This window comes from Sinocyclocheilus anshuiensis, unplaced genomic scaffold (genome assembly GCF_001515605.1).
Source record: "Sinocyclocheilus anshuiensis isolate Anshui unplaced genomic scaffold, SAMN03320099.WGS_v1.1 scaffold188, whole genome shotgun sequence".
Taxonomy (NCBI): domain Eukaryota; kingdom Metazoa; phylum Chordata; class Actinopteri; order Cypriniformes; family Cyprinidae; genus Sinocyclocheilus; species Sinocyclocheilus anshuiensis.
Genome location: NW_015555768.1, coordinates 453,354 through 466,521, shown reverse-complemented (window position 1 = coordinate 466,521; position 13,168 = coordinate 453,354). Strand labels below are relative to the sequence as shown.

Genomic DNA, 13,168 nt, shown 5'->3' with positions numbered 1-13,168 from the left:
GATGATCTGAATCAGGTGTGTTAACAAAGAGAGACATGCAAAACATGCAGAGCGGGGGTACGCGAGGACTGGAATTGAGAACCGCTGATCTAAAGTATAAGTAGGCCTATGTTTATTTTACAAATTCATTTTTTAATCCATTTTCAAATTATTACAATTTTTTTAAATATTAATTAAAATAAATACAATTATATCGGCTTCATATCGGCAATCGGCCACCCCACTTTCCAAGATATCGGCATCGGCTGTCAAAAAGCCAATATCGGTCGACCACTAGTTCAAATCGTTTGGTCGGACCAAGATGGCAATGTACCTTTTGTACATAAAATTCAACAAGGTTTTTTAACTCCGCATCTACAAAATGATGAAAAAAAATGTGCATCGGTGTGTTTTTGCTTTTATATGTGTTTATAAATTTTATGAAGGTGCTGTAAATTTAATTAGTTATATATTCTATGGTAGTTGTACAATTTTGTACATGCAACTTGCACTAACATGCCCTCTATTCGGAAACTTGGGGCTTAAAGAAAAGTTTCCCACTTGTAATTACTATTTTGTGGTGACGTTTATGTGCTTTCAACTTGTAAATATGATCTATCCGACATGACTTGAATGCACCATATGAGCCCGAGCACATTTTCTCATGCTGAAACGTTTTGTTTAGCTTCTTTGATGTTTGATATTTGTTTGAACTTGCATGCTTCTTACCGCCTCCGCCAGCTACTGTTCCTTCATATCCAGGGACGGTATCAAACATGTTTGCAGGGGGTGCAGAAGGTCCGTGCATGCTTGTTGCGGGTGCGGCCGCTATGGCTGAGAGAGATTCAAGCAAATCGGTTAGGTAAGTTTTCCACTGGAACCATTAATAAAATTCTGTTTCAAATATCACAAAAATTTCACTATACGTTCAAACATTTATTTATTTATTGCACAGCTTCTGAAATACTGATTGTGATTTATGATTGGTCAATCCCAGCGGCCTGTGTTGAATACAGGGGTGAAAGCAAAAAAAAAAATCTTTTGACTGAAATTTTTTCCTCAGCCAAACCCCATTCCACAGCCATACCTGTCACACAACCAGTTTAAGAGCAGTTTTTTCTTGTAATTAGGAGCGCTTGTCCTCCTAATTAAAAAAATGTAGGAGCACCTTCTGATCAATAATAAAATATTCTGATAAAAAATTAGCCTTCCTAATATGAGGTGACATTTGACTCAAAGTGATATACAGGGGCATTTTCTTTTTATCTTTGTAATGGCATTTTTCTAATTTTATTAAATGTATGCAGTGTTTCTTAGGATTTTTTCCAGCTGTGGTGGCAGGACTATTTCTCATGACCACGCCCCCTCCCCTCCCCACCCAAGAATCAGGTGCACTCAGAATTGAATTTATTTTAACTAAAGACCACGCGTTTGCGTTTTCATGTGGACGGAGATTTTTTTTTAAACGGAAGAAGGAAAAACTTCGTTTATAAAAATACACGTGTACATGGCCTTATTTTAACTAAAAAAGACAAGTAAATAGTAAATAATAAAATAAGAACAAACAAATTAATGACAATCAATAGCACAAACAAAAACAACAACAAGATACAAATTAAATTAACAGTATTTTAATTTTTTCAGTTAGGTCTAACTATAATCTATTCAACTGTAAAATAACACTGGTTAGTCTTCACTGTATAATGAAAGGCAGGAGGAGGTTTATTTAGGCTACTGTCTCTTTAAGACCTCATGCATGGATCTAATATACTGTTACACATGGCTCTGCTTACTTTTCTTTTTAGGAGCTCTTGTCCTCCTAATTAAAAAAAAAATTAGGAGCACCTTCTGATCAGTAATCACAAATTCTGATCAAAAATGATCCTTCCTAATATGAGGTGACATTTGACTCCTTAAAGTGACTTACAGGGTAAAAAACTTTCTTTTTACCTTTGTAATGGCATCATTTTCATCTGTCAAATTCAAAAATGTATGTTTATAAGCTTTTTACATTTTATATTTAGAACAATATAATAAGAAGTAGAATAAGACAAATAAGTTACCAATCATATGAAATTTGTATTAATAAAAATTTATTTGTACAGAGGTGGCACAGAACACAAAACGTTTAATGAGGCTCAAAGGTGGCATGAGTGCAATCAAATTCATACATTCATGTGGAGATTAATGTTTTAAATATAAAATTTCGAATACAGAAATATTAAATGATTTAAACAACTGAAATTATACGCTAAAAATGAAACTAAAGCAGGTGGCGGCAAGTCACTGATTTTATCACGGAATCATTCATTCAATTGATTCGTACGAATGGCTGATTCATTCAGGAATTAAAGGGGTCATATGATGTTGCTAAAAAGAACCAGCCAATCAGAATTTAGCAGCCTCATCTCTGATTGGCTGGAATTATGGCATATTGTAACGCTGGGTTGTGTTGCCCGAGCGTGCTGTTGGCATTTAGAGAGCACTGAGGGCGGGCATCAGGTGAGCAAGCTAGTGAAACGTTGCATGCACAAAAGAGAAGGTCTGCACACATCCAAAAACTTATTTTAAATGCAAAATTGATTTTCGTGTGCTCGAAATACTTTCTTTTTTGCGAGACAAAACATTTTCTCCACAAAACTCAGTTCGCGCGCGTGCAAAACGCACTTTTGCGCGCTCAAAATATGATCTTTCGCACGCAGAATTGCGGCAGAGATGTAATCCCATAATAACCCGACTGTGAATGATGTGAGCGGCATCACTATGTTGTCACTGAGAAGCTGCAGCCGTAGCGGGAAGGATTTTTGGTGTGCCGGACCAAACAACAACAACAACAACAACGCTCTACATGTTTCTTTTCCCCTCATTTTTTCCAATTAACGGAAATCCGTCGTAGCGACGGAGAACTTTAATCCCTGGAAATACCTTTGTGAAAAATCCATACAGCCTATAAATAACCAGTTATTATTAGCCAAAAAAAAAGCTATTGAAAATGTTATTCACCAAGCAGTGGTTAGGAACTTACTTTTTAGATTTAGATCTTGAAGAACTGATTGTCGTTCTTGGTAAGACTCCTGAAGTCAGTAGTGAGCAGTGTGCGCTCTAATGCCTATGGATTTAATTCTACTGTATTTATGGTTTAGGAATGTATAGCAGCCTAGGCTATATATAGTCCGACAGCTGCTGCTATTGGATGGAGCTGAATGGACGAGTGGGTGGAGTTGTTTCTACAATAAGTAACATTGTTTTTCACCGATTTATTCAGTGAATTCTACCAAGTTTTTGGACATTTACCACAGTAGGAAGTACCGGTGTTATGGATCAACAGGGGGTCGTGTTAACTGGGGGGACGTGAGCTCTTTTATTTCACTTTCCAGCAGATTCGTCAGATGCAAACTATGGAGCTGCAAAGAAAACACGTTTGGTACATTCTTAATGTTCTTAATAAATGTTGATACAACTATTAGACTGTGATTTTTTTTCCCTCAATGACTGTGCTAATGTATTCAACAAAGTTTTAGTGTCATTTTAACAATTTCACATGGTAACAGGGTTCACAAACCCCGCCCCCGTTATCTTGAGACGTTCACTTAAGTTGAAAATGACCATTGCTCAAACAAACGCATTATATTTCAAGTGTAATACATTTGCAACGATCATGTTTCGAATATTGTAACAATGCAATTTATGTTGAGAGAGAAAAAAATCGTGCTGTGGGATGATGCCCAAAACAAAAAACTGAAAATCTAACATCTTTCTCAATGCGTCCATAAAATACAGAAGCGTCCCAAACAGTGTCAAATATCTTAAACTGAAGCAACAGAGAAAGCTTAAATATTATTTAAGATCGCGTCTTTCACTTGAGTGCAGCCAGAGCCATGAGAAACAGAGTTGCGACACTCCCTTTGGCTGCCATAGGAACTGAGGAATGCGGAAGTAAAGCGTGTCATGGAGCAGCAAACGACTAATAGTTCCAGCATTGAAGCCCATTCATTTCAGAAGCACACTCGCCAGAATGTTGAAGAAATTACATAATTGTTTGACATTTTAACGCATTAGTTGACCTCTCGGAAATCTGTCCAGTGGTGGTATTCTATGAAGCGCGTTATGATTAATGTTTATAGTTAGATAGAGAGTTATACTATAATTGCAGTTAGATAACGCGAGAAACACATTAATAGCGAACATAACCAGATGCTAGTTGTCATATTTTTAGGTTTTTAGTCTTTCTGCAATCTTTCTCTCCCTGTAGGAGGTTTAATGAGTTTCATTGAAGACTGCCCATTCAAGGAATACAATAGTTTCGCTGAATGTATTTGGTTGCTTTGTGTTTATAAACATTTTTTTATTGGATTAAATTCCATATTTGCTTGCCTTTCTTAATATTCACTTATGTTGTATGCTTTTGTGAATATCATAAAATAACACTGGGATGTAAGTAATTAACCTTTTTAAATGTAACATTAAAAAAAAAAAAAAAATCGAAACTTATTTGTGTTTATAAACATTTTTTTATTGGATTAAATTCCATATTTGCTTGCCTTTCTTAATATTCACTTATGTTGTATGCTTTTGTGAATATCATAAAATAACACTGGGATGTAAGTAATTAACCTTTTTAAATGTAACATTAAAAAAAAAAAAAAAAATCGAAACTTATAAAATCGAGTGTTTGATAATGTCTAAATATAGCTAAATTAAAAATTCAAAACCTAAAAAAATAAGTAACCAATTATGACCGGCAATAGTCTTTTTAGCATGTAAGCTTTAAACACATGTAAGCTTATTAAACCGCCATAGAGGCATCTAGTGGTTAAACCATGGCATTACATATTAATATTATGTTTCCGGCCACCAAATGCCTCTAATTTGCCTCTGCACTAGAATAAAAAAAAAAAAAAAATCTCTATTTAACCCTAAATGCTACACTAATTGTAATATAAGTAATAAACATATTAGAACGTTTTACACTTTAAATAGTGCAAATAATATGTAGTAGCCTACCAAAATTGTCCTCAAAATATTAAATAAATAGAACTGAACTAAAATATAGTACAATTATTTAATCGAAAAAAGTTACACTTAAGGTGTTTGGTCACATTTGACTGCCAAAAAGTATGAGAACATATTAATGCTGTCTCTTTATCACTCCCTTGAATAAAATGCTAGTGTAAAGCGTAGTTATCAATGCACATTATGTGTTCATAATTACTGCAAATATAGTGAAACTGCTCTATATCTGTTCCCGATTAAACCCATTCAAACATACTGACAGCGCGGAGTTGTTTGGAACTATTGAGAGCTCCACGAACCACATCAAAGCGTGTCGCAAATCTTCCTGCGTCCCAATGTTCATACTATCCATCCTAAATAGTATGTGAGATTAGAATAAGTGTATCCCAAAGCATAGTATGTTGAAAAGAGTATGCCAGAAGTCCCCGGATGGTCTACGATTTCAGGCAGATTTTTTGGATTCGTGCACACTCTAATGGCTAATATTTCCCACAGTCCATTGTGCTTTGGCGAAGGATTCGCTTCAGAACTACAAATACGAATAAAAAGCGTTAAAAAACTACAAACATGGCAGATGTTTGAAATACTAACAAGCAACATTTAACCTGGTAAAAAAGATTTATTTAATGTTATCTGTGTTATATTTCATCGGCAACAACAATGTGAACTTTTACAAACATCTGTTTGGCCGTTAACTTTTAAATGCATCATTGTGCAAAAAATCTGAGCAGAGTTCTCTGCATAAAGACCCACAGCTGGCAGATCAATGTGCTACTTCTTTTCTCTCCAATACGGTAGGAAGTTAAATGAAATGAAATGTGGAGGATGTTAATCGTGACAATTTATATTTCAGACCTCGTGGAGCAATAGTAAATAATAATATAGTAAGTAATTGTAAATGTGTAAAGTTTCATAAGCTCATTACGTAGTGTCATATCCATATAAATCTATAGAGTTTGTGCTCTGCGTTTAACCCATCCAAGTGCGCACACACAGTAGTGAACACACACACACCCGGAGCAGTGTGTTCCAGGAAGAAGACAAACACAAATGTATGCAATCTGTTATGACTAGATGCTAAGGACATTTCCAATTTGTGTGCAAATATTGCCACTGACGTGGATGTATGGGTTCATATTATTGACCCAAATATTTGAATAAAGAATAAATTACTCAGATTCATAATGTTATTTATTTGTTTGTTTTTTTATTTCTTGTTTACTCAGGCAGTCCCTTGTCAATAATGTTAAATAAAGCATGTATTAAATAAAATATATAAACTATTGCAATTGTATCATTAATTTGCATATTTAATGTACTGTAAATAGACTTTGCATGCCTGGAATTATAAAATCTGCAAATTTCATAAATGTATTATATTTAAGTTGATCCATAACACCGGAGTGCAATTGTAAATTTTGAGAGTACCATATTTTTTTGTAAATACTGTATAGTAAGGATAACTGTACCTATGGTATTTTTGCAGATACTTGCATTGCCATTGTACATTTTTATAGAACAAGTACTGCATACTAATACTAATATTAATACTGCATACTAACTGCACTAAAAAAAAAAAAAAAAGCGTTGTTTTGAATACCGTTAAGCAGAAACTTGGTACTAATTTAGCTTTGAAAAAGTAGTCATGGGGTGCCGTCCTGTGGAAATCTGAGATTGTGTAAATGTCACAACAAACTCTTACCTGGTGCTGGTATTCCATAGACCGGGTTAACGGTGCCGTAGTTAGCTCCATAGTCACTTCAGAGGAAGTTAATGAAGTCAGCTTGAGCATTTTTCAAAACACAAACAATGTAAATATCGGTTATGACAAATGTAATTTTTTTTTACTTACCTCGCAGTCGGTCTCTCCATTTTGCAAACGCAGTGAGAAGTAAAAGTAAGAGTTCCTGAACAGCTTCCTTATTCTGTAATCATCATGTGATTGTTATTTCGTAAATGACTCCCCTCATAAGTGCGGGGGGAGGTCAACAATAGGCCATTGCTCAGTCTACACAGGCGTGCATTGTATATAAAAATGTGTAAACCTCGGAATATTCGTATTCGTAACGCGTGTGTCACAAAAGCAAAGTGCAGTTTCAGTTTAGTTGAGTATGTTTGTGTCGCTTTCATACAGAGCCGCTAGAGGGACTCGTCATGCTGATAGAAATTAAATATGAGGAAAACCTTGTATTTGCGTTCCACAGAGAAACTATGTAAACTCCGCAAAACTCGCAAATCTTATAAGAGCGAATGCAAAAGCCCTTTCGGGGCTTCCTAGTTTCATACTGACGTTACAAAAACCACCTGCTGATGAAGGCGACAACGAGGAACCAGAAAGAGAAACCGAGAGTGCGGTTTACTTTAGGAGAGGAGTAGCTACTTTTAGAAACATAGCCTATAGGCCGTATGTGGCACCATGATACAGTGATGATATTAGATAGTAAATCCACGGTACTCTAAATACTAGTGATGGGAAACCGAGGCTTTCTGAAGGGTTTGAGGCTTTCATGAAATTGTGCCGAAAAACGGTTCATTACTCGAAGCTTTTAACACCGTGTGCATTAGCGACATCTGGTTGTCAGACTTGTTTTCTCCACCATTACTGACAAATCATCGCGGAGCAGAGGATGGCTTGAAAAAGCATGTGACCAAACAAAGTTTCGGAAGTCTGTGACATTCAAGAGTGGAATCAATCTGGGATCAATACAGTATCTAATCTGATATAATCTCATCTAAATTAATTTGTGCCAATGAGACCACAACTCGTGTCATGTAGCCTATAGCTTGGTCAACGGATTCACATATCGATAAATAATATAAAATACACAAACGTGATCATAATTAATAATTGACGTGGGTAGCTGAACAAAAAATATTTTGGGTGAGCTGTTATATCCTTATGCTGTGTTCGGGGTCTCTGAGACCCGAGTTATAAACATGATTAAATGTCCTATTGACAGCCCTCATCGGCACGGTGTGTGATACAATAGTGCTTTGAAAACTGCATCGGAGCTGCGGTATCAATTGTCCCGTCACTACTAAATATTAACAGGGGCTAGTTGTCACACCTTTTACACTTGTTCATTCATCCAAAGCTACACAAGTGAGGTGCTTTCTTTTTTTTCTTCTTTTCTTTTCTTTTCTTTTTTCTTTCTTTAAAGTCATTTTCGGTATTCAGGATTTCACGTGTTTATATATCCTTGAATAGAAATGATGGTAAACAGAAGGACGTTTTGGACATATTTGCATTCTTTGGATTATTTTTCACGATATGGCATTAATTGTCACAATGTGAACCTGTTTATCATCTTTTGGCTACATTTAAACAGTAAATCTATTATGAAACACAATGATTAATGAAATAGCAAATATGGAACAAAAATAATAGGTAACGATTAACAATAAGCTCCCATTAGTTAATGTTAGTTAATGCATTAAGTAACAATGAGCAATAGCCTACATTTGTTAAAGAATTTATTAATCTTTAAGATTAGCTACAACTGTTTATTGTTAGTTCACGTTAGCTCCATTAAATGATATGAACGGATACAACTTTTGATTTTTATAATGTATTAATACATTTTTAAATTAACTTTGAAAATTCAAGCAACAGCTGAAACCTCATCTCTCCCGTCAACATTTGACTGCATGCAAAAAAAAAAAAAAAACTTTAATGAAACAGCAAAATCTTTTCTTGTTTTCCTCAAGTGTAAGTAAAAAAAAAGCGTCTAGATGAATAAATGTAAATGTGCTTCAGAAGATTTTTTAGTTGTAGTTTTATGTATTTGACTAATGTTAACAAATGGAACCTTATTATGAAGTGTTATGAAACCAATGTTTTGGCAAACATATTTTGTTAATTATGAACCATGTGACAACCTGGCCTGCCTTATTAAAATACACTAGTCCTAAGAATTCTGCTTGATTTTTTTTTTATACCTTTATGTTATATATTTGACATTGGCGACCATGAAGAAAGGACTGGTTGGAGGAGTCAAAGGAAAGAGGAAGATGTTCTCGTTTTCTTTACGATGTCGGATTGGAGTTATCAGAGGAAGGGTTAAAGGTAAGACATAAGAGAAGGTGCATAAGGTGAGTGTGTGCTGATGTTTGTACAGGTAAAGGGTGAATTGTATGTGCAGGTGCTGTGTACTTCATGAACAGTCATGCTGAAGTTATTATGTGTGTCATTTTTTTTTTCTTGGCTGTGTGGGTCTGAGAAATGAATGCAAGATCTGTTGTCCTATGTCAGCTAAAGTGACCTGCAAAACAGTGTTCAGCCACATGGTGGCTGTATAGTTTAAAATTACTTCAAATAATCTGCAGTCCTTTACAGTGAACCCACTCAGTATTTGTACTTTATTAATTTCACCACATTAGATTACAGATTATCAGTTATTTTGAATTTTTATTAATAATTTCACACTTTATTAACTTATTTTTTTGCTTGAAATGTGCTATATTTCTTTAAAATAAATGCACGTAGGTTAGATGTATTATTATCATGATACGTGCTCATAAACTGAAACGTAAACTACCAGTCAAAATGTTTAAGTCATTAAGATATTTTTAAATGTCTTTAGTCACTTATGCTCACCAAGGCTGCATTTATTTGATCAAAATACAGTAAAAACAGTAATATTGTGAAATATTATTACAATTGAAAAGGACAGTTTGCTAGTTGAATATTTTAATAAGTCAGCATATTTCTTAGCAAAAATTTTTACATTTTAAATTTTAAAAATGATTATATAGAATATCACAATTAAAATGATTTCTGAAGGATCATGTGACACTGAAGACTGGAGTAATGATGCTGAAAATTCAGCTTTGCAGTTATTTAACGTAAGACAAAACTCTAGTAGTGGGTGAAATAGCCCCACCAACCCCCAAAAATTAAATCTGAGAGCAGATTTGCACAGACTTGCTCTTAGTTTATCCCTTTAATGGCCAGTAAAGTGTATGGCTTACATTCAGTGTACTGTACAACATGAGGAATAGATGCATATATTTGATTCTAAAATGCTGTTTATGTAAGGGATAATGTTCTGTCATTATCTCTTAATTAAAATCTGACAAGGGGGAACAGGATATTTAATCCTTTATTTTGTAGTAGCAATTTTGAAAATGTTTATGAAATATTGATTATTTTATTATGTAAGAAGAAATAGAGCACAGCTATGGCAGATATACAGTGTATGTCAGTTAAATATGACAACAGTCAAATACACAAATTAGTAGTCATTATATCAAATTATTTAACGTCAGAATGCCACCATTGTCCAATCAGAATCAAGCATTCCAGATAGTTGCGTAGGAAGTCATAACATTCACATATCAATATTAAGTTTGCAAGTCATGGTACTAGCATTTTTCATGGTAATAACATGGAAGTACAAAGGAGTAAAAAAGTAATAATACCTCGATGTTGTGATGGTATCAGATGGTACTTTGATCTATATCATAGCACTGAAATTCATCTACCATGTTATTTATAGCATTAGAAAAAAAAAGATTACTGAAATTATGTTTGATTTGTCATGGTGTTACCATAGTATTAGTTGAAATACTATAAATAATATACAGTAGATAAGTCATATATATTAATATTCTATGCATCTATGTTCTATATATTATATCTTGTAGATCAGTACCGTGCTATTACCATCTGGTGCATCATTTTGTTTTAATTTTTGATGACTGTGATTTGATGGTAATGAAACTACATTTACCAGGGCTGTTTCACACGAGATGCTTGGCTGTAAAATGTCTCTTCTGCTCACCAAGGCTGCATTTATTTGATCAAAAATACAGTAAAAATGGTAATTTTGGAAAATATTATTGCAATTTGAAATAAATGTTTTCTATTTTAATATACTTTAAAATGTAATTTATTCCTGTGATGCAAAGCTGAATTTTCAGCATCATTATTCCAGCCTTCAGTGTCACATAGTCCTTCAAAAATCATTCTAATATGCTGATTTGGTCATCAAATTTTTTTTTTAAAATTATTATTATTATCAATGTTGAAAACAGTTGTGCTGCTTAATATTTTTGTGGAAACTGAGATATTTTTTTTTCAGGATTGTTTAAATACATTTACCATAATGTTGCAAAGGCTGTTTCGCACTAGATGCTCAGCTGCCAAATGAAGGGAAACGGGGCATGTGAGAGGGAGACAGACAGGAGGAGGAAGTGTTTGTGCGTGAGGGGGGCTGAGAGAGTAGTGAGGGGGTTTGGCTGTGTGTTTAATATCTACGTTTGCTTGCCAGTAGGAAGATACTCTCAGGCACAGAGTGCAAGACTGCGTGTGTGAACAGAGATGATTAATAAGCCAGCGCAGGAAGCTCAAGAAGTGAGGGAGGAGTGGCAGAAAGGAGGGAGGAGAGGAGAGAAGGAGTGAGTGTGTGTTCTGTCCGGGTCTGATCTTGAAGCACCGGAGCGTTCAGATACATTCCCATACTGCAGCACTGTCATCGCTGGATAAACTACCATCTGCTTCGGCTCACGCTGCAAACCCAGAACTGAATCTGTGCGAGCGGATCACACGTGTTTTATGGATGACTGACTGGAGACTAGTTGCATGTGCGGAGGAGACCACGCTATGCTGTTTGGAAAGAGCAAACTGGAGTGGCACTGGAATGTCTCAGGAATAATCCAGTTCCAGCTATGCAACAATTTTTCAGTCGCTCTTTCATGCATTACACTCTGACTGTCGCTCACATGGACCTGCAGAAAGAAATATATTTGATCTGCATACATTAATGTAAAAAACTGGAATTCTATATGATTTGTGTAGTCTGCCTGTATGGATTGAACATCATCTGTGCAACAGGATCAGCTATAGATAAAACTATTTGAGGTCGCTGAATCTAGTCTGCTTGATTCATTCTCTAAGGAATCCTAACTGAAGTTACACATGTAATGTAGCTTAATTGGATAGGGTAAGATGTTAATTCCCAGGTGTGCGCTTTAACAAACGGTTTGGTCAATTTAGCTAGTTCCTAAACTGATGTGAGGCAGAATGGAATCGTGATATTCCCATGATGCTGTGTGGTTTGAGAAGAGAGGGTCGCAACAACAGTGGTGAGTCATGTTGATCATTTTTCCACATTTGGTCCTGTGATTCAAAGCTGAATTTTCAGCATCATTATTCCAGCCCTCAGTGTCAAATAGTCCTTCAAAAATCATTCTAATATGCTGATTTGGTCATCAAAAAAATTTTTAAAATTATTATTATTATCAATGTTGAAAACAGTTGTGCTGCTTAATATTTTTGTGGAAACTGAGATATTTTTTTTTCAGGATTGTTTAAATACATTTACCATAATGTTGCAAAGGCTGTTTCGCACTAGATGCTCAGCTGCCAAATGAAGGGAAACGGGGCATGTCGTATTCATTATGTTGGGGTTGGTAAGATTTTTTAGTGTCTTTTTAAAATAGTATCTTATGCTCACCAAGGATGCATTTACTTGATCAAAAATACAGAAAAAAACTGTAATATTATGAAATATTATTACAATTTAAAATAACAGATTTCTATTTTGATCCATTTTCAAATGTAATTCTATCAATGTTGAAAACAGTTGTGCTGCTTCATATTTTTGTTGAAACGGTGGTACACTTTTTTCAGGATTCTTTGATTATTAGAAAGTTCAAAAGATCAGCATTTATTTGAAATATAAATATTTTGTTGCATTTTAAGCATCTTTACTGTCACTTTTGGTTTAATGTGTCCTTGGTGAAAAAAAGTATTAATTTCTAATGTTAATTTAAAAAATCATATCTATCTATCTATCTATCTATCTATCTATCAGGGATGTAACGATTCACTCAACTCACAATTTTTTTTTTACAAAATGAGATTTAAGACAAATTATAAATTAAATGTGTCCTTTTATTATTGCTTGGACAAAATACTGTACGTTTCTTTGTGAAAGTGAAATATAACACTATAATAATATACTAATATACTAATATAGCACTTGCATGTTATTGCTCTTTTGTTGGTTTTGATTGCTTCTATTGTCCTCATTTGTTAGTCGCCTTGAATAAAAGCGTTTGCTAAATATCAAAATTTAAAATTAATGTAAATGTAAATAACAAAACTAAATTGAAAATTTAAAACAAGCCCCAAATCAAATAAATAACACAAATAAAATAAATCTCTTCATAT

At 34.4% G+C, this 13,168-nt stretch overlaps 1 protein-coding gene and 1 pseudogene across 1 annotated transcript in view; one reads left to right on the top strand and one right to left on the bottom strand.

The window, feature by feature from the left end:
* Positions 1-7,252, bottom strand: part of LOC107674321 (protein SSUH2 homolog) — a 37,001-nt pseudogene extending 29,749 nt beyond the window's left edge.
* A 1,728-nt stretch (positions 7,253-8,980) lies between these two features.
* LOC107674279 (glutamate receptor-interacting protein 2-like) overlaps positions 8,981-13,168 on the top strand; it is an 81,269-nt gene continuing 77,081 nt past the window's right edge. The window contains exon 1 of the mRNA XM_016468221.1: positions 8,981-9,058. Coding sequence (XP_016323707.1) covers positions 9,004-9,058 — 55 coding nt within the window. The 5' untranslated portion in view covers positions 8,981-9,003. The remainder of the gene's footprint in view (positions 9,059-13,168) is intronic.